The sequence below is a fragment of the Malaclemys terrapin genome, chromosome 1, assembly GCF_027887155.1.
Source record: "Malaclemys terrapin pileata isolate rMalTer1 chromosome 1, rMalTer1.hap1, whole genome shotgun sequence".
Lineage (NCBI taxonomy): Eukaryota > Metazoa > Chordata > Testudines > Emydidae > Malaclemys > Malaclemys terrapin.
The window spans coordinates 140271221-140294949 of NC_071505.1; the positions used below are offsets into that span (position 1 = coordinate 140271221).

The 23729-nt window shown below is 47.6% G+C and overlaps 1 protein-coding gene and 1 gene segment (V, D, J or C); one reads left to right on the top strand and one right to left on the bottom strand.

Moving 5' to 3' along the window:
* Positions 1-252: 252 nt before the first annotated feature.
* The window catches only part of LOC128843759 (T-cell receptor beta-2 chain C region-like), a 161660-nt gene continuing 138183 nt past the window's right edge, over positions 253-23729 (top strand). Inside the window, 2 exon segments of the C gene segment in view lie at positions 253-321; positions 667-960. Coding sequence covers positions 279-321; positions 667-960 — 337 coding nt within the window.
* LOC128843770 (trypsin I-P38-like) lies at positions 18328-23468 on the bottom strand. Its single transcript, XM_054040877.1, has 5 exons — positions 23360-23468; positions 22747-22912; positions 20764-21017; positions 19684-19820; positions 18328-18576 (listed from the first exon to the last, which is right to left on the bottom strand). The coding sequence occupies exons 1-5, from the start codon at positions 23397-23399 to the stop codon at positions 18427-18429; spliced, it is 747 nt and encodes a 248-aa protein (XP_053896852.1). The 5' UTR covers positions 23400-23468; the 3' UTR covers positions 18328-18426.

The following is a 23729-nucleotide window of genomic DNA, read 5'->3' on the forward strand; positions in this document are numbered from 1 at the left end:
AAACAAATACCCCCACAGTAGCAATTAAGATCATACACACAGCTGTGGGTCATATCTCCTGCTAACATTTATTGCAGTCATTCATTGTTCAACTGCTGTCTCATTTAATATTCTCACTCTATCTCCCTACCCCCTCCCTTATCAAAACTCTCTCGCTCTCTCATCACTTCCTGTCTCACGGTCTCTGCCAGCTCTGCCAGAGGTTGTAAGTTCTGACTCAGACTCAGGCTATGTGCAGCTGTCTCAGACAGATCCCCAGCCAGACGTGCAGGTACCCAATGGTTCCCTGTTTGCTCTTCATTGTTGTCCTGACCCCTTTGGGTAAGTGAACACCACTGAAATCCATTAAATTAACCAACAGCTCATAAATGAGTGGACAGACCTGTTCGCTCTTATCAGAGACAATAGAGATGGGACAGTTTATAGAGGGCATTTTTCCCATTGCACACCATCCCCAGTTCCTGTGGGGTAGTTTCCAATGTTATATTCTCTAAGGATGTCTACAGTGAGGTTATAAAATGAAGGAGGTAATGAAGCTTCCATCCCCTGGTAGACCCCTCACCTTTGGAAATGTTTCCTGATCTCTAGCCAGAAAGTAACCCCCCGCCCTTCCCCCAATTTCATCACATTAAACCCACATCTAATTTCATTTCCATTTCCTCACAGGATGGGCCGTCCGTCAGCCCCCAGACATGGTGGTCATTCAGGGACAACGACTGACACTGAACTGCTCTCTATCAACACCCCAAATCGTGACCATGTACTGGTACAAACAGGCCGTGGGGAAGGACGCAAGTCTGCAACTGGTGGTGTTTTCTATAGAAGGCTCCAATGCAAATGTTGAGAAGCCATTTGAAGGTCACTTCCAGAGCAGTGGGACAAAAAACTATGTCCTGTCTCTGTCTACAGAGAGTGCCCAGGTGCAAGACTCAGGCACATATTACTGTGCTAAGCAAAATCACACAATGACTCAACTGCTGAAAGTGCTTTGCATAAACCTCCTAGCAAAGGGAAAGGACTTCTCTTCCCCCACACCCACACACAGCTTTGTGTCTTGTATCAGAAACACTGCATCCTGCTCTAAGAGCTTCATCTCTACTCCTCCTCACTTGTCCTCTTTCTCCTGTTTTCTGCTCCTCTCCTCTATCCCTCCTTATCTCTTCTCCTACATCTTCCTAAATTTTTCTGTTCCTCTTTCCTTATCATCTCTCTTCACCCTCACTGAGTTCTTTCATCCTTCCTTTCTCTAGTCCATTCTCTTACTTTTCATCTCTTTTCTCTCCTCTTCCCTCAGTTTACTCATTCTCTTCTCAAGTATCAGGGGGTAGCCGTGTTAGTCTGTATCTACAAAAACAACAAGGAGTCTGGTGGCACCTTAAAGACTAACAGATTTATTTGGGCATAAGCTTTCATGAGTAAAAACCTCACTTCTTCAGATGCATAAAGTGAAAGTTACAGATGCAGGCATTATATACTGACACATGGAGAGAAGGGAGTTACTTCGCAAGTGGAGAACCAGTGCTGACAGGGCCAATTCAATCAGGGTGGATGTAGTCCACTCCCAATAATACATGAGGAGGTGTCAATTCCAAGAGAGGAAAAGCTGCTTCTGTAATGAGCCAGCCACTCCCAGTCCCCATTCAAGCCCAGATTAATGGTGTTAAATTTGCAAATGAATTTTAGTTCTGCTGTTTCTCTTTGAAGTCTGTTTCTGAAGTTTTTTTGTTCAATGATAGTGACTTTTAAATCTGTAATAGAATAACCAGGGGGATTGAAGTGTTCACTTACTGGCTTTTGTATGTTACCATTCCTGATGTCCGATTTGTGTCCATTTATTCTTTTGTGGAGGGACTGTCATTCTCTTCTCCATACTCCCTCTCCCTTTTCTGTTCCATAATTCCCTCTTTCATTCCCTCCTCTCTTCCTCCTCCCTTCAATGGGATGAAATTGGACAATGGGAGCCATTTCTGGCTGGATGTAGGACATAATTTCTCCCTACTGTGCTCTTCTGCTTTCTCTCCTCACTGCTCATTCCTCTCATTCCCCTCTTTTACCCCTTTCCTCTCTTCACCTCACCTCGCTCATTTCCCACTTTTCTTTCTTCTCCTTTACACATTAAGGACCTGGTTGGAACATCTGCACACCCCTAAGGCTGCTGTTCCTCAGAGCACAATTCCAGCCCAAGGGACATCACCACTAATTTCTGCCCTGCTCAGAGCCATAACTCAGTAGGCACAGGAGACAGCTGTAATGTCAAGAACTGCTATCAGACAGAATTTGCTGCTTGGCTTGTACTGAACAAGCACATATGGACTAAGCATGCTCAGTAACATCTTTTAAAGCCACTGCCCTTGCTTTGCCCTCACTTGTGATTAAAATCTGCTGCCTGCTGTTTACAGGGGCTAAAAGGGGGCAAAGAGGGGCAAATCGGAGGAGGGGGATGGGCAAAGTCAGTGCAGGAGGCAGGGGGCAAGGAGAGAAGCCGAGGAGCAAAATCAGGGAATGGGGTAGGAGCTGGGGTTAAGCCCAGGGGTGAGGAACTGCTAAGGTTGCCAGGCATCCAGTTTTCGACTAGAACACCCGGTCAAAAAGGGACCCTGGCAGCTCCGGTTGGCACTGCCGACCGGGCCATTAAAAGTCCGGTCGGTGGTGCAGCGGGGGTCCGGGGCTAAGGCAAGCTCCCTGCCTGCCCTAGTTCCACGCAAATCCTGAAAGCGTCCGCCAGGTCTCTGCAGCCCCTAGCTCCACAGCTTCCATTGGCCTGGAACCGCAACCAATGGGAGCTGCAGGGCGGCGCCTGAAGGGGTGAGGGCAGTGCACAGAGCTTCCCTGGCAGCCCATGCATCTAGGGGCTGCAGGGACCTGGCAGCCACTTCCTGGGAGCTGTGGTAAGCACTGCTGGGACCCCGCACCCCATGCTCCTTCCCACACCCCAAACCTCTGCCCCAGCCCAGAGTCCCCTCCCGCACCCAAACTCTCTCCTGGAGCCCACACTCCCCCAACATCCTGCCCCAGCCCCCTCCTTCACCCAAAACCCCTCATCCCTGGCCCCACCCCAGAGTCCACACCCCCAGCCGGAGCCCTCACCCCCTTCTGCACTCCAAACCCCTCAGCCCCAGCTCAGATTCTCCGTCTGCACCCCAAAACCTTAATCCCTGGCCCCACCCCAGAGCCTGCACCACCAGCTGGAGTCCTCACCCCCCCACACACACCCCAACCCCCTACCCCAGCCCAGAGCTCTCTCCCACACCCTGAACCCCTTATTTCTGGCCCCACCAGGAGCCAGCACCTATCTCAGAGCCCATACCCCCCTACACCTCTACCCCAGCCCGGAGCCCTCTGCTGCACCCCAAACTCCTCATCCCCAGTCCCATCCCAGAGCCCACACCCCCAGCTGGAGTCCTCATCCCCTTCCCACACCCCGACCCTCTGCCCCAGACAGGTGAAAGTGAATGGGGGGGGGAGGAGAGCAAGCGATGGAGGGAGGGAGGATGGAGGGAGTGGGGGCAGGGCCTTGGAGAAGGGACGGGGCAGGGGCGGGGATTTGAAGAAGGAACGAGGCGGGGCAGGGCAGGGGTGTTTGGATTGTGCAATTAGAAAGTTGGCAATCCTGGGCACTGCCAGGCGCTGGCAGAGGGCAAATCCCTGGCACAAGGATGCACAGAGGGGGTAACAGTTACCCTGGTGGGATGAGCCATCTTCCATGTTTACAGAAATAGGGTGGAGGGCAGAGAGGCTTTTTTATTTCCCCTCTCACGAGACAGTACTCTGCGAACAGCAGAGGCTAACAGCGGGAGTTTGCCTGGGAGTTCGCTTGGGGAGAGCGCACTGAGGCTTTTATCTGCAGGTTTCTCTGAGTAGTTCCTGCAACAGTTGAAGTTCTTAAGAGGACGGTGATATGGAAGGTGAGCGATCAGCTGTTGTCACCTGCACAGGCTGTGCCATGTTTGTCTTTCTTCCACAGGACAGAAGCGACTTTGTCTGTACAAAGTGCAAGCTGGTCTCCATATTGGAAGAGAAGGTTCGAGGCCTGGAGAAACGAGTATCGACTCTGCATTGCATAAGGGAAAATGAAGATTTCCTGGACAGACATCAGGAGATGCTTCTACAGCCACAATGTTCTGAAGATTCAGAGCAGGCGCAGCAGGGACAGAAGGATTGTGAAGAGGTTTGGCAGCATGTGACCTCCAGAAGGAGAAAGAGGAGCGTCCATGCACCAGCAATGGAGATACAGGTGAGCAATCGTTTCCATGTTCGCTCTACAGGTACTAATGCGGAGAGTGGACTAGATGACCCATCTGAGGGAAGAGAGCAGAAGGAGACTCCACCGATTGGAAGGCAAAAGATGCACTGTCCTAGGGTTGGGGGTTCCACGACCACCACTCCCAAGAGGAGGAGGAGAGTGGTGGTGGTCGGGGACTCCCTCCTCAGGGGGACTGAGTCATCTATCTGCTGCCCCGACCGGGAAAACCGAGAGGTCTGCTGCTTGCCAGGAGCTAGGATACACGATGTGATGGAAAGACTGCCGAGACTCATCAAGCCCTCGGATCGCTACCCCTTCCTGCTTCTCCACGTGGGCACCAATGATACTGCCAAGAATGACCTTGAGCGGATTACTGCAGACTACGTGGCTCTGGGAAGAAGGATAAAGGAGTTTGAGGTGCAAGTGGTGTTCTCGTCCATCCTCCCTGTGCAAGGAAAAGGCCGGGGTAGAGACCGTCGAATCGTGGAAGTCAACGAATGGCTACGCAGGTGGTGTCGGAGAGAAGGCTTTGGATTCTTCGACCATGGGATGGTGTTCCAAGAAGGAGGAGTGCTAGGCAGAGACGGGCTCCACCTAACGAAGAGAGGGAAGAGCATCTTCGCCAGCAGGCTGGCTAACCTAGTGAGGAGGGCTTTAAACTAGTTTCACCGGGGGAAGGAGACCAAAGCCCTGAGGTAAGTGGGGAAATGGGATCCTGGGAGGAAGCACAAGCAGGAGAGTGCAAGAGGGGAGGACTCCTGTCCCATGCTGAGAAAGAGGGACGATCGATGAGTTATCTTAAGTGCCTATACACAAATGCAAGAAGCCTGGGAAACAAGCAGGGAGAACTGGAAGTCCTGGCACAGTCAGGGAACTATGATGTGATTGGAATAACAGAGACTTGGTGGGATAACTCACATGACTGGAGTACTGTCATGGATGGATATAAACTGTTCAGGAAGGACAGGCAGGGCAGAAAAGGTGGGGGAGTTGCGTTGTATGTAAGAGAGGAGTATGACTGCTCAGAGCTCCGGTATGAAACTGCAGAAAAACCTGAGAATCTCTGGATAAAGTTGAGAAGTGTGAGCAACAAGGGGGATGTCATGGTGGGAGTCTGCTATAGACCACCAGACCAGGGGGATGAGGTGGACGAGGCTTTCTTCTGGCAACTAGCAGAAGTTGCTAGATCGCAGGCCCTGGTTCTCATGGGAGACTTTAATCACCCTGATATCTGCTGGGAGAGCAATACAGCGGTGCACAGGCAATCCAGGAAATTTTTGGAAAGTGTAGGGGACAATTTCCTGGTGCAAGTGGTGGAGGAACCAACTAGGGGCAGAGCTTTTCTTGACCTGCTACTCACAAACAGGGAAGAACTAGTAGGGGAAGCAAAAGTGGATGGGAATCTGGGAGGCAGTGACCATGAGATGGTAGAGTTCAGGATCCTGACACAAGGAAGAAAGGAGAGCAGCAGAATACGGACCCTGGACTTCAGAAAAGCAGACTTTGACTCCCTCAGGGAACAGATGGGCAGGATCCCCTGGGAGAATAACATGAAGGGCAAAGGGGTCCAGGAGAGCTGGCTGTATTTTAAAGAATCCTTATTGAGGTTGCAGGAACAAACCATCCCGATGTGTACAGAAAATAGTAAATATGGCAGGCGACCAGCTTGGCTAAACAGTGAAATCCTTGCTGATCTTAAACGCAAAAAAGAAGCTTACAAGAAGTGGAAGATTGGACAAATGACCAGGGAGGAGTATAAAAATATTGCTCAGGCATGCAGGAGTGAAATCAGGAAGGCCAAATCACACTTGGAGTTGCAGTTAGCAAGAGATGTTAAGAGTAACAAGAAGGGTTTCTACAGGTATGTTAGCAACAAGAAGAAAATCAAGGAAAGTGTGGGCCCCTTACTGAATGAGGGAGGCAACCTAGTGACGGAGGATGTGGAAAAAGCTAATGTACTCAATGATTTTTTTTGCCCCTGTCTTCACACACAAGGTCAGCTCCCAGATTGCTGCACTGGGCAGTACAGCATGGGGAGAAGGTGACCAGCCCTCTGTGGAGAAAGAAGAGGTTCAGGACTATTTAGAAAAACTGGACGTGCACAAGTCCATGGGGCCGGATGCGCTGCATCCAAGGGTGCTAAAGGAGTTGGCGGGTGAGATTGCAGAGCCATTAGCCATTATTTTTGAAAACTCATGGCGATCGGGGGAGGTCCCGGATGACTGGAAAAAGGCTAATGTAGTGCCCATCTTTAAAAAAGGGAAGGAGGAGGATCCGGGGAACTACAGGCCAGTCAGCCTCACTTCAGTCCCTGGAAAAATCATGGAGCAGGTCCTCAAGGAATCAATTATGAAACATTTAGAGGAAAGGAAAGTGATCAAGAACAGTCAGCATGGATTCACCAAGGGGAAGTCGTGCCTGACTAACCTAATTGCCTTCTATGAGGAGATAACTGGCTCTGTGGATGAGGGGAAAGCAGTGGATGTGTTATTCCTTGACTTTAGCAAAGCTTTTGATACGGTCTCCCACAGTATTCTTGCCGCCAAGTTAAAGAAGTATGGGCTGGATGAATGGACTGTAAGGTGGATAGAAAGCTGGCTAGATCGTCGGGCTCAACGGGTAGTGATCAATGGCTCCATTTCTAGTTGGCAGCCGGTTTCAAGCGGAGTGCCCCAAGGGTCGGTCATGGGGCCGGTTTTGTTTAATATCTTTATTAATGATCTGGAGGATGGTGTGGACTGCACTCTCAGCAAGTTTGCAGATGACACTAAACTAGGAGGCGTGGTAGATACACTAGAGGGTAGGGATCGGATACAGAGGGACCTAGACAAATTAGAGGATTGGGCCAAAAAAAACCTGATGAGGTTCAACAAGGACAAGTGCAGAGTCCTGCACTTAGGATGGAAGAATCCCATGCACTGCTACAGACTAGGGACCGAATGGCTAGGTAGCAGTTCTGCAGAAAAGGACCTAGGGGTCACAGTGGACGAGAAGCTGGATATGAGTCAACAGTGTGCTCTTGTTGCCAAGAAGGCTAACGGCATTTTGGGCTGTATAAGTAGGGGCATTGCCAGCAGATCAAGGAACGTGATCGTTCCCCTTTATTCGACATTGGTGAGGCCTCATCTGGAATACTGTGTCCAGTTTTGCTCCCCACACTACAAGAAGGATGTGGAAAAATTGGAAAGAGTCCAGCGGAGGGCAACAAAAATGATTAGGGGTCTGGAGCACATGACTTATGAGGAGAGGCTGAGGGAACTGGGATTGTTTAGTCTCCAGAAGAGAAGAATGAGGGGGGATTTGATAGCAGCCACAACTACCTGAAGGGGGGTTCCAAAGAGGATGGAGCTCGGCTGTTCTCAGTGGTGGCAGATGACAGAACAAGGAGCAATGGTCTCAAGTTGCAGTGGGGGAGGTCCAGGTTGGATATCAGGAAAAACTATTTCACTAGGAGGGTGGTGAAACACTGGAATGCGTTACCTAGGGAGGTGGTGGAGTCTCCTTCCTTGGAGGTTTTTAAGGCCTGGCTTGACAAAGCCCTGGCTGGGATGATTTAGCTGGGAATTGGTCCTGCTTTGAGCAGGGGGTTGGACTAGATGACCTCTTGATGTCCCTTCCAACTCTGATATTCTATGATTCTATGATTCTACTTCTCAGCACCTGCTTCCCAGCGTTGTGTCCTTAAAGGCATCCTATTGCCTAGACACAGCAGCTCTTTTCTTTCACATATAATGTCCTGAGGTGCTAAAGGAGACTTGAGTCAGTGAAATATTTTACACCCCCTCCCAAAATAACCTGTGTGTTACACAGTTTTAGTATTTTAAAGATTCCCTCATCAGTTTATATGTCTGCATAAAGTCTCCTAGTAGTTCACAAATTTGTCTTTGCTGGTGCTGTGATTCCCTGAATTGCACTCCCTTTCTTGCAATCCATTTTAAAATGTGTCTTGCTCCTTCTAATTGTTTACTTTTTAAAATATGTATTTATTATTATTACTACTTTTAGCACTTCATCATTTACATTTGTCAACATTGTGCATAGGGATGTCATTGTGCTATTTAATATTTTAATAGCAAATAATCATCTGTGGTTTTAGTACAGCACTTCCTATGTTTTTACAGTGATTTTTAATTTTTAATTTGAAAATTTTAATTCTAAATTTTTCTTTTCCTTTTTATAGCACATGTTGATTCTGTTGGCTCATATGACTTCCAGTCTGACTGATTTCTGGCCTGGTATCAAAACTTCTTCATTTTTATTTGATCCACCAGTGGGGATTGCCTTTCTCAACTGTTATTTTGCCTCTCAAGCCAGCCCTTAGTGCTTTTTCACATGTCATGGCTGGTATGTAGAATTTGGTTCCAAAGTATTCACTAAGGGCAGTATACGATCTCATAGTAAATCCTTCTCAAAGGCAAAAATCTACTGTAATTTTTACTGAACATAAGAATGGCCTTACTGGTTCAGATCAATGGCCCATCTAGCCCAGTATCCTGTCTTCCAACAGTGGCCAGTGCCAGGTGCTTCAGAGGGAATGAACAGTACAGGCAGTCATCTAGTGATCCCCTGTCTTCCACTCCCAGCTTCTGTCTGTCAGAGGCTAGGGACACCTAGAACATGGGGTTGCATTCCTGGACACTGATGGACTTATCCTCCAGGAATTTATATAATTGTTTTCTGAACCCAGTTATAGTTTTGGCCTTCATGACATAATGTACACACATCTACAACTCCAAGATTGCTTGACAACCATAAAAATGACCTGACAGACAGAAGGGAGGTGTTTTTCCCCAAACTGGTTAGACACAGAAAGCAGTTATGGGAAAGCTGCTGGAAAAAGGTGCAGCTGATCAAAGGGTAAACATACAGATAGCACAGACCACAGCCCTCAAGGAAAAGGGGCCAGAGAATGACTCAGTGCTGGGAGGAGGAAACACAGGGTAACCCCCAAAAGGGAGCTGGATTTTTTGCATATGTAGAGTCCTGGGGTTGGGAGACAGCTCTCCAAAGGGCCAGCCAATATTCAAGATCTCCCTAAACCCCCACCTTTCCAGACCCTGAGGTACCAAAATCCCAGAAACATGATTAAATTAAGAGCCCACTTAGAAGGGAACACTGCAGGGAAAGAAAAGCCAGTGACATGGGAGGGAGACAAATGACATCATGGGTAATGAACAAAGCAACCTCCAACAGAAGAGGCTGGCCCAGGTTTAATGGACAAACCTGTATATTAAGGACTGCAATATCTAGAGGGGCGAGAAAAGCTGCTTAATCTAGATGTTACCCAGTCTAATAGGGTTGAGAGTTTAGACTGCCTGCTTATGTTTTATTTTCTTTTGGTAACTAACTGTTACTTTTCCCTATAACTTATAATCACTTAAAAACTATCTTTTGTAGTCAATACATTTGTTCAACTGTTTATCTTTACCAGTGAATTTGCCTGAAGTGTTTGGTAATCTGCTCAGGTTTCCAAAGGCTGGTGTATATCCACTTTCATTCAATGAAGTGGTGAACCAATCAATAAATTTGCATTGCTTGTCTTGAGCAGAGCAAGAGGGTATATTCCTGAGGTACAGTGCCGGGAGCTGGGGGGATCTGGCTGGTGCCTTTCCCTGTGTGATTCATGAGTGGCAAATGCTGAATGGGCCATGGAGAGCTTTCTGTGAATGGGGGGAGGGAAGAGGAATAGCAGGGGGAGTAAAAGGAACTACTGAGACTTGTGGAGGTATGGGGGTGGGGGGATCAGGCTAGGAAGTAGTGTACTGGTAGTTCCTACTGCCATTCTTTTGGCAGTTCTTTGGCAGCTGGTGCCCTGTGGACCCCCCCTTGGCAGCTAGTGCCTGGCACCCTGTGCCCCCATCCTCTTTGGCAGTTGGTGCCCTGAGCACCAATGTCCACCTGTCCTATCCCCTTTCCCACTCTGACTGCTGGTGCACATGCTCCTGCTCCTTCCCTGTGCCTGGTTTCATTCCTGGGACGTGCAGTGGCTGGAAGGCAAGACAAGGCTGGACCGGGACTCCTCCCTGGTCCCTGGTGACCAGCCTGGTCTTGTGTGCCATGAAAGCCATTCCAGCCTGTCCTCCTGGTCCAGCGCTCATCTCTGCACCTCTGCGGGACTGGAGCTGACAGCCAGCGGGGCCCCGGCAGGGTTCCAGTGACAGGCAACAGCCTCCTCAGGATCCCCCTGCAGGGTTCAGTGACAGCCTCCTCAGGGGGCCCTCCTCAGGGTTCCAGTGAAGGGCAACAGCCTTGCGTGGGGGGGCAGGGACCCCGCAGCTCCCAGCCACTACAAAGCGTTCTTGCCTCAGTGAGATATTGGGGCGGGGGAATGGAAAACATTGAGGGTGTGTGGAAATATAGATTTCCCCACAAGGGGCAGAGCAACAACTATTGAGGGATATCTTTGCTCAGCATGGTCGGCAAGGTGCTTGCAAGGGTCCTCTTGAAAAGACTTCAAGTCCTTGTTGACATAGTCTACCCTGAGAGCCAGTTTGGGTTCAGAGCTGGATGCTCCATGACTGATATATCCTTCATATTGTACTTGTTGCAAGAAAAAAAGCCATGAACAACAGGCACCCATGTATGTAGCATTCATTGACCTACAAAAGGTCTTCAACATGGTTAGAGTAGGAATGGCATCTATAAGGTCCTGTTGAAAATTGGCTGACCACAAAAGGTTCTATCCCTATTCAAAAAGCTCCACAAGGGCGGGGCCGGCTCCAGGCACCAGCCCAGCAAGCAGGTGCTTGGGGCAGCCAAGGGGAAGGGGTGGCAGGTCGGGCTCTTCGGTGGCAATTCAGCGGCAGGTCCCTCGGTCCCTCTCCGAGGGAAGGACCTGCCGCCGAATTGCCACCGAAGAAGAAAGCGGCAAAAACCCTGGAGCCGACCCTGCACAAGGGAGTGAAGGCAACCATCCAGTATGAAAATGAAACATCATCTGACTTTAGTATTGATACTGGTATGAAGCAAGGCTGCATCTTAGCGCCCACTGGCTTTGGCATCTTCTTCTCTGCTCTTCTGAAGTATGCCTTTGGAAATGATCAATCTGGCATACTAATTGAATCAAGGATGGACAGCAGCTTAACATCAGACAATTCCAGAAGGCATGTCACAGAAGGCATGTCACCCAGAAGGCATGTCACCCAGCTCACTATTCAGGAACTGCTTTTTGCAGATGCTACTCATAGACTCATAGACTCATAGACTTTAAGGTCAGAAGGGACCATTATGATCATCTAGTCTGACCCCCTGCATGCTGCAGGCCATAAAACCGTCCCTACCCCTTCCCTGGACTCTGCTGTTGAAGTCCCCAATCCTGTTTTAGGTGACTTCAATCGGCAGAGACCCTCCTGCTAGAGATCCCTGCCCCATGCTGCGGAGGAAGGCGAAAAACCTCCAGAGGCTCGGCCAATCTGCCCTGGAGGAAAATTCCTTCCTGACCCCAAAAATGGCGATCAGTCAGACCCCGAGCATATAGGCAAGAGTCACCAGCCTGACCCCTGTCAGCCATTATATGATTTACCTACCATTGTTTGGTTTTCCTTGACTACTATGTTTTACCATTAAACCATTCCCTCCATAAATTTATCTAACTTAATCTTAAAACCAGACAGGTCCGTCGCCCCCACCGTTTCCCTCGGAAGGCCGTTCCAATATTTCACCCCTCTGACGGTCAAAAACCTTCGTCTAATTTCAAGCCTGAACTTCCCCACGGCCAGTTTATATCCATTCGTTCTCGTATCCACATTAGTACTAAGCTGGAATAATTCTTCTCCCTCCCTTGTATTAATCCCTCTAATATATTTAAAGATAGCAATCATATCCCCCCTCAGCCTTCGCTTTGTCAGACTAAACAACCCAAGCTCCTCTAGTCTCTTTTCATACGACAGGTTTTCCATTCCTCTGATCATCCTAGTGGCCCTTCTCTGCACCCGTTCCAGTTTGAGTTCATCTTTTTTAAACATGGGAGACCAGAACTGCACACAGTACTCCAAGTGAGGTCTCACCAGCGCCTTGTACAACGGGAGCAGGACCTCCTTATCCCTACTAGATATACCTCGCCTAATGCATCCCAAGACAGCATTGGCTTTTTTCACCGCCACGTCGCATTGTCGACTCATAGTCATCCTGCGGTCTACGAGGACCCCTAGGTCCTTCTCCTCTTCCGTTACTTCTAACCAATGCGTCCCCATCTTGTAACTAAAATTGTTATTAGTCATCCCCAAATGCATTACCTTACACTTTTTACTATTAAATTTCATCCTATTTCTGATACTCCAATTCACAAGCTCATTCAAGTCTCCCTGCAGGATATCCCTATCCTCCTCCGAATTTACAACGCCTCCCACCTTCGTATCATCCGCAAACTTTATCAGCCCACTCCTGCAATCGGTCCCGAGGTCAGTTATAAATAGATTAAATAAAATGGGTCCCAAAACCGAACCTTGAGGCACTCCACTAGTAACCTCCCTCCAACCCGACAGTTCACCCTTTAATACGACCCGCTGCATTCTCCCCATTAACCAATTCCTTATCCACCTCTGGATTTTCATATCGATCCCCATGTTTTTCAGTTTAACCAATAATTCCTCATGGGGTACAGTATCAAACGCTTTACTGAAATCCAGGTATATTAGGTCCACCGCATTTCCCTTATCTAATAAATCCGTTACTTTCTCAAAGAAGGAGATCAGATTCGTTTGGCACGATCTGCCCTTCGTAAAACTATGTTGTAATTTATCGCAATTGCCACTAACCTCCAGGTCCTCAACTAGTTTCTCTTTCAGAATTTTCTCTAACACCTTGCACACTACAGATGTTAAACTAACAGGCCTGTAGTTACCCGGATCACTTTTTTTCCCTTTCTTGAAAATAGGAACCACATTAGCTATTCTCCAGTCTAACGGGACCACCCCCGAGTTTACAGATTCATTAAATATTATCGCTAACGGGCCTGCTATTTCCCGCGCCAATTCCTTCAATATTCTCGGATGAAGATCGTCCGGTCCTCCCGACTTAGCCCCATTAAGGCAATCAAGTTTTGTTTCTACCTCGAATACGGTAATCCCCCATCCCGAATGCCCCTCTGTAGTGGTGCTAGTATCCCTAATACCTTCATTGGCCTCATTAAACACCGATGCAAAATATTCATTGAGATATTGCGCCATGCCTAGATTGTCTTTAATCTCCTCTCCGGCAATAGTCTTCAGCGGTCCCACTTCTTCTTTCTTTGCTTTCTTCCTATTTATGTGGCTGTAAAACCTCTTACTATTGCTTTTAATTCCCCTCGCTAGGTCCAACTCTACACGGCCTTTGGCCTTTCTCACTCTATCTCTACATTCTCGGACTTCACTAAGGTAAGTTTCTTTACTAATCCCTCCCCTCTTCCACTCTTTGTACGCTTTCTGTTTTTTCCTAATCACCCCTTTGAGTCGGTCGCTCATCCAGCTCGGTCTAAATCTCCTGCTTTGTAATCTTTTTCCCTTTTTTGGAATGCAGGCCTCCGACAGCTCATGCATCTTTAACTTGAAGTAATCCCAGGCTTCTTCTGCCTTTAGATCCCTTAATACGTTTGCCCAATCCACTTCCCTTACCAGTCCCCTTAATTTGTTAAAATTGGCCTTTTTAAAATTATAAACCCTAGTCTTTGACTTAATTCTGTTACTCCTCCCATGTATTTTAAACCGAATTAGCTCATGATCACTGGAGCCCAAATTGTCCCCCACTAGCACTTCCTCAACGAGGTCCTCACTGCTTACCAGAATCAAATCTAAAGTGGCCTCCCCCCTCGTCGGTTCAGCTACCACTTGATGAAGGAATTGATCAGCAAGCACATCTAGGAACATCTGAGCCCTATTATTACTACTAGCGTTTGTGCCCCAATCTATATCCGGGAAGTTAAAGTCCCCCATAATTACACAGTTTCTATTAGTAATTACTTCTCTAAACACATTAAATAGTTCCTTATCCATATCCTGGGTCGATCCCGGCGGTCTATAGCACACTCCAAGCACTATCCCCGGAGAGGCTCTAGTAGTCCTATTACCCAGTGTGAGTATTGCCCAGACGGACTCTGTGTTATCTAATCCATCCACTATTATTTCTTTACAGCTTATTTCACTGTTGACATACAATGCCACCCCCCCACCTTTACCTTTGTTCCGGTCTTTCCTAAACAGCGTATACCCCTCCATACCTGTGTTCCAGTCGTGACCGTCATTCCACCACGTTTCTGTTATTCCTACGATATCCGGTTTCAGCTCTTGGACCAAGAGCTCCAATTCCTCCATTTTATTACCTAGGCTTCTCGCATTGGTGTATAAACACCCTAATGTATGTCGTTTAGCCTGTCTCCCATTAGTAGCACTATATGTTGCGGGCCTCCTTGCGCCCGTCCCCCCTGTCCTTCCTATGTCCAATCTCGTCTCCCCGGCTATGTCTCCTCTCATTTTACTCACCTTTTCCATACTGGAATCTGGCGTGGAGATTAACTGTGCATCTCCCAACCATCTCCCCAAACTTCCTAGTTTAAAGCTCTTTTGATAAGATGAGCCAGCCTCCCTCCCAGAAGTCTATTTCCTTCCCTACTCAGGTGAAGCCCATCCCGCGAGAACAGGTGTCTGTCCCCAAAAGCCTCCCAGTGGCCATACATCCCAAAGCCCTCCTTATAGCACCACTCCCTTAGCCAAGTATTTATTCTCACAATCCTATCAGCCCTTTGCTGCCCTTCCCTCGGAACGGGCAGAATCCCACTAAAGATAATCTGAGCCTCTATCTCCTTGAGCGTCTTCCCCAGCCTGGCATAATCTCCCTTGATTCTCTCTAACGAGAACCTAGCCGTGTCATTCGTTCCTACATGAAGGATTATCAAGGGGTTCTTACCTGCTCCTTTTAGGATCCTTTTCAACCGCAGGTCCACATCGCGTATCTTTGCGCCCGGGAGACAGCACACCCTTCTGTTCTCCGGGTCCGCCCTGGTCACAGGCCTGTCCAATCTCCTCAGTAATGAGTCTCCAATTACATACACCTGCCTTCGCCTGGCAACAGTGCCATCTAGTAATCTAGTCTCTAATCCCTCTAGTCCTGACCTGAGCCTGTTCCTATCTTCCCTAATGCTCCCCCTTATGCCTTCCTGAATCCTCCCGGGGCCCAGAATTGGTGCTGTCTCCATCAACTCCTCCCCTCTCTCTCTCGGACTAGCCGCTCTTCTCTTCTTCCTCACTCTCCCACCTTTAGCCGCCACCTGCTGCCCCTCCACCTCGCTATCCAAACACTCGAACCTATTCCTGAGTTCTATTCCCCCCTCACTGGCCCTTCTTTTCCTTGGCCTGCATTCCTGCTACTGCATTCGTCTCTAATTCACCTGATGAACTTCAGGTCATGATGAACAAGTTTTCTGATGCATGCACCAAGTTTTGCATAGTAATCAGTATGAAGAAAACAGTTGTCATGTCACAAGGTACCAATATTCCACCTAAAATCTATGTCAATAATGAAGCTCTGGACAACATGGATCATTTTTGCTATCTCAGCTCAATTATCACCAGCTCACTTTATCTTGATAGGGAACTTAATGCTAGAATCGGCAAAGCTTCCGTTCCCTTTGGCAAACTTACCTCACGTATTTGGAACAACATGTTGCTAACCCTGAACACAGAGGTGTCTTTATCAGGCTTGTGTCCTTAGTACCCTTCTTTACAGTTGTGAAAGCTGAGTTACATACTCCAAGCAGGAGCAGAGATCGAACAGTTTCCACCTCCGCTCCCTTAGAAAAATCCTTGTTACTTTGGACCAGCAGATCACCAATAACGAGATCCATGAGAGAACCACCCTACAGTCTGTGCAGACTTTGCTGGATGTTCGCAGGCTTCACTAGTTGGGACACATGGAGTGTATGCCTCAAGATTGTCTGCCAAAGGCTGTGCTCTATGGCCAACCTAAGAACTTCCCGCCATACAGAGGAAGGCTAAATCTCCAATACAGTGACAAGGTCAAGCAAGGCGTCAAGAAATTCAGCATTCCCACTGACCACTGGGAAAATCCTGCACACAATCATTCAGTCTGGAGAAGACGGGGTAAGACAGGTGCAGTCACCATGGAGAGCCATCAGAGAGCCAGGCTGAGGCTCACAGGAGAGCGGGGAAGCAGAGCTTCAACTTCCATCTGGCGAGTGGGCCTGAAGCCACTGTGGGAAGGTTTGCAACTCACACATCGGGCTGTTTTCCCATACCATTGCTGAGCCCACTGACAGACTGACTTTGTTGTGTCTCGTTTCATCTGTCAAGAGATTGGATGGCCATGAGCAATAGGTGGTGTTACATCCACATGCCAAATATGCAGCTGCTTACCTCGATGATGTGGTTATACATAGCCTAGACTGAGAGACGCACCTAGAAAAGGTGGAAGCAGTATTGGATATCCTGAGGGATGCAGGTCTCACTGCAAATCCCTCCAAATGTGCAATAGGGCTAGCCAAAGCCAAATACCTCGGTTACATCGTGGGAAGGGGTGCAGTGAAGCCACAATTGAATAAGTTAGAAGCAATAAAAAGTTGTCCCCGACCAATCCGGAAGAAACAGATCAGAGCATTTCTGGGGATAGTAGGAGATTCATTCCCCACTTTGCTACCAGAGCATACCTGTTGAAGGGCTTGATAAAAGCCCAAGGCCCTGACATAGTAAAATGGACCAGTGTGGCTGAAGAAGTGTTTACAGATCTGAGGACGGGCATCTGTAGTAATCCAGTACTTGTAGCGCCAGACTTTGAGAAAGAGTTTGTACTACAAACAGATGCCTCTGAGGTTGGATCGGAAGCCGTACTTTTTCAAATGCTAGGAGAGGAAGAACATCCAGTCCTGTTCCTTAGTATGAAACTCCTGCCCAGAGAACAAAGGCATGCCATGGTAGAGAAGGAATGCCTTACTGTAAAGTGGGCCATGGAAACCCTACACTACTACCTACTCGGACAGAGATTTACCCTCATTACTGACCATGCCCCTGCCTAAAATGGATGCACCGGAACAAGGAACAAAATGCAAGGGTAACAAGATGGTTCTTGTCGTTGCAGCCCTTCCACTTCCGAATGCAACACAGGGCAGGGATCAAGCATAGTCTATCAAGGGTGCATTGTTTCTCATCCCAAGTAGCTCAACCCCATGTTGTTGAGCGCGGGGGCAGGGGGGGCGGGGAGAGGGAATATATGACTGGACTGCTGCAGAAGGGTCTGGGAAAATAGGTATGTTAGCCCTAGAATGCTAAAGGCCCTTTTTCCAATAAGACAAGCTGGGAAGGGGTTACTTCAGGTCGATTAGGGATACCTTAGTCCAATTAAGGGCTACCTGAAATCTGTTAAAAATCTCTCGGTGGGGGGTGGGGGGGAGCGCAGGGGAGGAGACAAACTGCTGCAAGGCTGGAGGCAGCAGGGAGATAGGCTTCTCCAGTGTGAGAGACTGTGCTCCTCCCCATAGGGGAGACACCCAAAACCCAGTGCCTGTTTAGGGGAAGGACTGACACCCTAGGGCCAGCGACAGGACAACACCTGCCCCAGTGTGGGGTCAGGAAAAAGCATTCCCCTTTTGTTTCGATGCGTTATAGACTTTTTCCCTTTGTTTGGCAGAGGAGCACTCCTCAGCCCTGCCCTGAGGCCTACCGGGAAGGCTCCGAGAAACAAACCCTGAAGAGGGAAGACAGACATGCTCCAGAGTGGGGGTCTGATTTACCCCAGGCCCTGTCCCTGCCAGAGGAGGGAGCGGTAAGTCTGGCAAAGCAGAAAATAGATGTGGCAAGGCACCCTTTCACTTGGATAAAGTTTTCTTCTTCAGCTTTTCTCTTAAACAGTTGTGCAACATTAATCTGACTGAGTGCTGTTAAACTGCTTCTGCATTCCACTCCAGAAGTGGTTGCACTTCAATACTGGCTGAGTGAATACTAGAAATACAGACCGTAAAGTATTTTGAGACCCTTCCATCTGGAAGGTACTACAAAAATATGTGATGACTTTTGTTTTCAGTAAGGTTACTTGTTACTATGCACTATACCTAAGCAGAAAAACAGCCAAAGAACATTTACACAAATACAGACACAGTGTTGCATCAAACTCTATTTATTCTGTAGAGTTGGAAAGTCTAATATATGGCTGAGGAAAGATAGTGGAAGATAGTACTGGTCACATGGCATGAGAGCATCTCAGTTAGCAGCGATGGTATTTTGGATCCAGGAGACATAGTTGCACACTTTAGTGTAGACCCCAGGGTAGCCTCTCTGTGCACAACCAATTCCCCAGGAGACAATCCCCTGGAGGCTCCCATTGCAGACTACTGGGCCACCGGAATCCCCCTGCAACAAAGATTGGAAATGGGGTTTAGCAGGCATTACAATCAAGAGGGGATTCTGCCTTTTGGACAAAGTAGCAGGGATACTAAGTCCTTTTGGTGGCTTATGGGAAAGTCTAGTAATGAGAGGGGCAGTTTGAGAGTGCTGATCTCATGTCAGCCTTGATATCACATTTTAAGTTAAAGGTGCTAGATGAAAAGCCCACAGGATGGGAATGTTCTGTTTATTCAGAAAAGAAGTATGGCACAGACAGCTTCACACAAGTCCACTCTGTCTCATGTTAATGGCCTGTGGCCTGGAGACACCATATCTAATTGCCAAAAGGGAATTTCTTTTTCATTGGTTAGAGACAAAGGACAATCTGCTGGTTCCAAGTATTTGGCTGGGATTCAGGAGAAGTGAGTAGTGCTCATGGTTCTGCCAGGAACTTTCCAAGTCATCCACATACTGATTTGCAAGCTCCCATTGACCCCAAGACAAGTTGAGCTGAAAACTGGGCTATCGAATCATCCTGTGCTTCAGTGTTCCATCAGTACATATGAATTGTGAGGATCAATCCATTCATGTGTTCTGTTGGGCGTGAATGTACATGATGATACGTCCCTCAGAACAACCCGCAGAGCCAACATTTCTAAAGTGGCCATTGATTTTGGATATCTCCACTTTGGGGACCCACCTCAAGACACCTTGATACTGATTTTAATGTATGCTAAGCACCTGCATCTTTTAAAGGCTTAAGTTGGAGCAGCAGGTGTTCACGGCCTCTGAAATCCAGGGCCAAGGAGTCTCAAGTCTGGCATCAAAAAATAGAGGCATTCAAAATCCATGACTGATATTGAAAACTTTAGTCTAACTAACTAAATAAAAATCAGTCCTTGGCCTCTGCTGAGACTGCCAAGAATGGGGCCAAGAAGCATCACCAAAAATGGTGTGTTATGAGGTGAGGACAAGTTTCCAACTAGGAAATAGACCAAGAGTGAGCAACATATCAGCCAGCAACAGATTTCAGTCCTTCAGGCAATAACTAACCATGTGTGATGCCTATTTTGTAGAGGGTTGAGTAGGGGTGGAGGGTAGAGACAAGTGAGAGGTGTGGGGGAGCTGTTTTACCTGGCAGGAATCTTTGCCCCCCTCCAGGTATCCGATACAGATCATGTTGCTAGTGATTTGTCCTGGATAGGCGCTGCTGCACTGGCTGGAGGACAGGACAGGAGCTTTCAGGCACTGCAGGAGGTCAGGGTAGTTAGCTACAAGAAAGGGGAGGCAAATTAATAATGGAAATCCTTGAATTCATTGTGAAATTACAGCTGACCTTTCAGTAACTGGAACAGTGCCTTCTCGCTAAGTGACATTTCTATCCCCTTGGCTTTTTCTCCAGCAGCTCCCAGCTTTCCCACAGGATCATTATCATAGCATAGGGACTCCCTTCCTCCAGAGGGATCAGAATCCACAACTGGGGATTTGTTCAGCCTGATCCATTGCACGGATTAAACTCTCTGGATTCCAGAAAATGGGCAGCCAATTGGGCTAAGAAAAGAGCAGCACAAAGATTAGAGGAAATCAGTGAACGGAAAAGACCAGTTGGATCACTCTGAGCCAGCTTCTGCACTGGAGTCATGGGTGGTAGTGTAGCCTATGGATAAGTAGCCAGATACCCCAAGTGGATTTGGGTCATTCTGTCCATCCCTTTTCCTGCTCCTTAGGCTAGTGCAGGAGTCATAGTGTAAAAATGGAGTTATAATGTAATAATCTTAAATTTGCAATAAAATATTTTGCCATCCTTAGAGGCATGGATAACCCATTGAGTTCATTGATCTCAGGGGGAACTGTGGGTGCTCAGCAACTCTCAGGATCTGGCCCATTGAATGTCCCAAATAATGGTGATGGAGGGCTTCCTCCTGAATATCATAGAGAAATGTGTTTCGTGCTTCAGCCTGCCCCATGCCAATAATAAAGAACAAGAGAAAATCAAGGATATTAGAAGAGAACATATTTAAATAAGACAAAGGGCCCCTGCTCTCCACAGGCTTTTCCCTTTGAGCCATGATTCCTCACATGGGTTCTCTCTTCAAACCACCTCCCTTACAAGTGCTATCCCTTCCCCAAACTCTCTTCCCTGGGGCCCACCACTGGGTCAATAAAGCTCTCCAGGGTCCTAGTGAAGCTCTACACTCTCAGAGGAGCACTCACTGCCACTGCTGAGGGTGTTGCCCCAGCCAGAGATCAGGCACTGGGTGCCAGTGGCCACACAGCTGGTCGGAAGGGCAATTGTCTTGACGTAGGAGTTGAGGGTTGCTGCACTGGACAGCTTGATGAGCATGATGTCATTGTTCAGCGTCTGGGAGCTGTAGCTGGGGTGACGGATGACTTTGGCTGACGCAATGAACTGCTCAGTTCCTTCTTTGACTGCAATGTTGTGTTCTCCAAGCCTCACCTGGATAGAGCTGGAAAAGAGGAAGGAATAACAGCATCCTCACCAGCACTGTCACCATCGTTATTCATCATCATTATCATAACAACCCTCAACATCACTATGGATATTACCACAACTATAGTTGCCATCAACGCCAGCACTAAGGTCTCTGTTGCTCTAGTTCAGTGGGTAGCTCTCTAGCTTCAAGTTAACACACCAAGATTTAGATTCATACCCAATCCACAGTGCAGGGAAGTCCTGGGAGCACTGCTTTGGCTGAAGCACAATTTGGGGAGCGGGGAAAGGAGACCTGAGTGATATTCTGATTGGCCTACACCCCTCTGCACATGTCACAGAACTAGAGATGGTCAACACGAGGGACAAATTTCCACAAAAATTGTTGTCAAAAATTGGTCCTTTTATTCTTTGGCAAATATCAATATTTGAAAAATTTTGGCCAGCTCTATACATATCTCTCTGTGCTTTATTTTTTTCTATTTCTAAAAATTTCTAATAATTCCTACCTCACAAGGGTGTTTTGAGGCTTAATTCAAGAGCTTTGAGCTTCTCAGGAGAAGGTGCTGTAGAAGTGAAAAGTACTATTCTTTCTGGTGGAAAAGGGAGCTGAGTGGCAAGAAAGGCTCTGCTTTAAAGGAGACAGTACACTGAGCTCCTACCTACTCCTCTTTGGTGGGATCCCAATGATGGCCCTACAAGGCAGCACTGAAGAAGCAGTGGGTATTGCACTGTTTGAAGAGCTGCCCCACAGTGGAGATGTCTGGTAACCTGGCATGTTGCAAATTAAAGATATCAAGGTGATTTACAGAAATAGTCTGGGAAAACCCTGGTGTCCCTATCAAACCATTCCCCCATCCCAACAGTCAACAAAATAGGCTCTAACAAGGCTACAGGTGAGTTGTTAGAAAAGAACTGTGACACATAGTCCCTGCATGACCACTGCACTGTCACCAGGCAAAGTGCTTTGGCATCCCAAGAATGTGTATGGTGGTGGAGAGATGCCCATTTTGCTCTGCTCTGCTCTTCATTCATTCATTCTTTGTTAGTCCATCATTCCACTTTTTGCAACTTTGCTTCATGATCCAACTCCCACAAAGCCAATTTCCTCCCTAAGGAAAAAAAGAGACTTCCAGAAACTATTAGACCGCTGTAGGGCACTTTGATCTGGAGGGGTGATTCCAAGCTCAGGGAAACATTCTTGTGCTAGCTCTAATTGAACAAGCATGCTAAAAGTAAGAGTGAAGCCATGGCAGTGCAAGTGGTGGGAAGGACTAGCAGCCCCAAGTATGTTCCTATGAGCTCAGATGGGTAAGTGCTTGGGGGTGGCTAACCCTTCCTACCACTCACACTGATACAGCTACACTCTATTTTCAGCATATATGTCTCCTTGAGTTGGGAATCACACCTCCAGCTCGAAGTGTAGACATACCCATCAATGGTCACCAGGACAGGTGCCTCATGCTAGGACATTAGATTCAGTACTAACTCAGAAACAAAGGTCACCCAGTACTGAATCATCACCTCATGTAGCACAGTATCCTCCTCTGGAGCACTGCAGTCAGTACTGACGCAGAAACCAGAGTCTCTCCTGGGCCTCTCTTCACTTCTTGAAGGACTCAGGAATTTCTTGACAGTCTCCCCTGACCCATGCTTAGTTAATCAGATGTGACACTCTCAGAGCAAACGGGCATTATGGCTAGAGGGGAAGCAGTAGTTTAATAGCACAAATATTTTCTACTCACGATTTGTAGCAGTGAGCAGCTGAGACAACCCATCTGCTGTTAATGAGGGCGCCTCCGCAGAAATGGTACCCGATGTTCAGGGATGCCTGGTAGGGCAAAGAGTTCTTTGAACAGGTGTAGCCTCCCACAATCTTGTCATCATCAGCATCATCGATGGGGAAGGCAACTGGGTGAAAGAGGAAGATATAAATTAATATCTATTATGGGGATCATGGAGCCCATCTGGATGAGGGGATTGGGAATGGGATATGACGCCTCTCACTTTTAGAACGCTGACTTCGCTTCAAGCTCAAACTGGTGGTGGCCAAAAGGTCTCCACAGCTGATGGCTCCTTGTTGGTTGCTCTATTAAATCAGGCTGTGGGACTCAATCAGTCCAGCTTCTAGTGCCCATGTGTCCATATTACAATCAAACACTGTGACAATTAGCCCATGGCTGATAGTCTCAGCAGAGAGGTCAGGGTGTGTGCATGTTTGGAGGTCAAGGTAGATTGCACTAGTGTTGCCTTGGCAATTTGGGGGATAAAATAGGACTTCACCCTCCAGCACTATGCAATCTGGCACTTTTCATCACATCTAAACTTCACTGTAAAGTACAATAAAAATGAACTTACCAGCCACTCCCAGAAAGGCTACAACCAGGATGTATTTCATGGTCTTCCTAAGGATCCAAACACAACTCTGTAGACTAGAGGAGGGAATTGCTAGGTATTTATCCTCCTGAACTGGCCTTATCTCCAGCCCAAGGATTTCACCAAAGGAAAATAAACAATGGAAAGTTTGAAAACCCAACTTTAGTCATTTATCAGGCACAGGTAGCAAAAAAATTAAAAAAAAACAAAACCCAGAGTTAATCATAAACTTTCCGTCAGCTATTTTTAAAATTATTAAGATTCAGCCTTCAATTTAAAAATTAAATGGGAGCTTTGGACAGTTTTTTCTTTGATTTTATTCCAGGATTTGTTAGTGCACTATTTACCCAGA

Bases quoted from the DNA above. Each gene is read 5' to 3' on its own strand.
- LOC128843770 (XM_054040877.1), bottom strand. From the start codon at position 23,399: ATGAAATACATCCTGGTTGTAGCCTTTCTGGGAGTGGCTG. The intron at 21,018-22,746 runs GTGAGTAGAAAA...CCTCTTTTCCAG, and splicing joins GCTGCTCACTGCTACAAATC to CTCTATCCAGGTGAGGCTTG. The intron at 18,577-19,683 runs GTAAAACAGCTC...TCTTTGTTGCAG, and splicing joins GGGGCAAAGATTCCTGCCAG to GGGGATTCCGGTGGCCCAGT.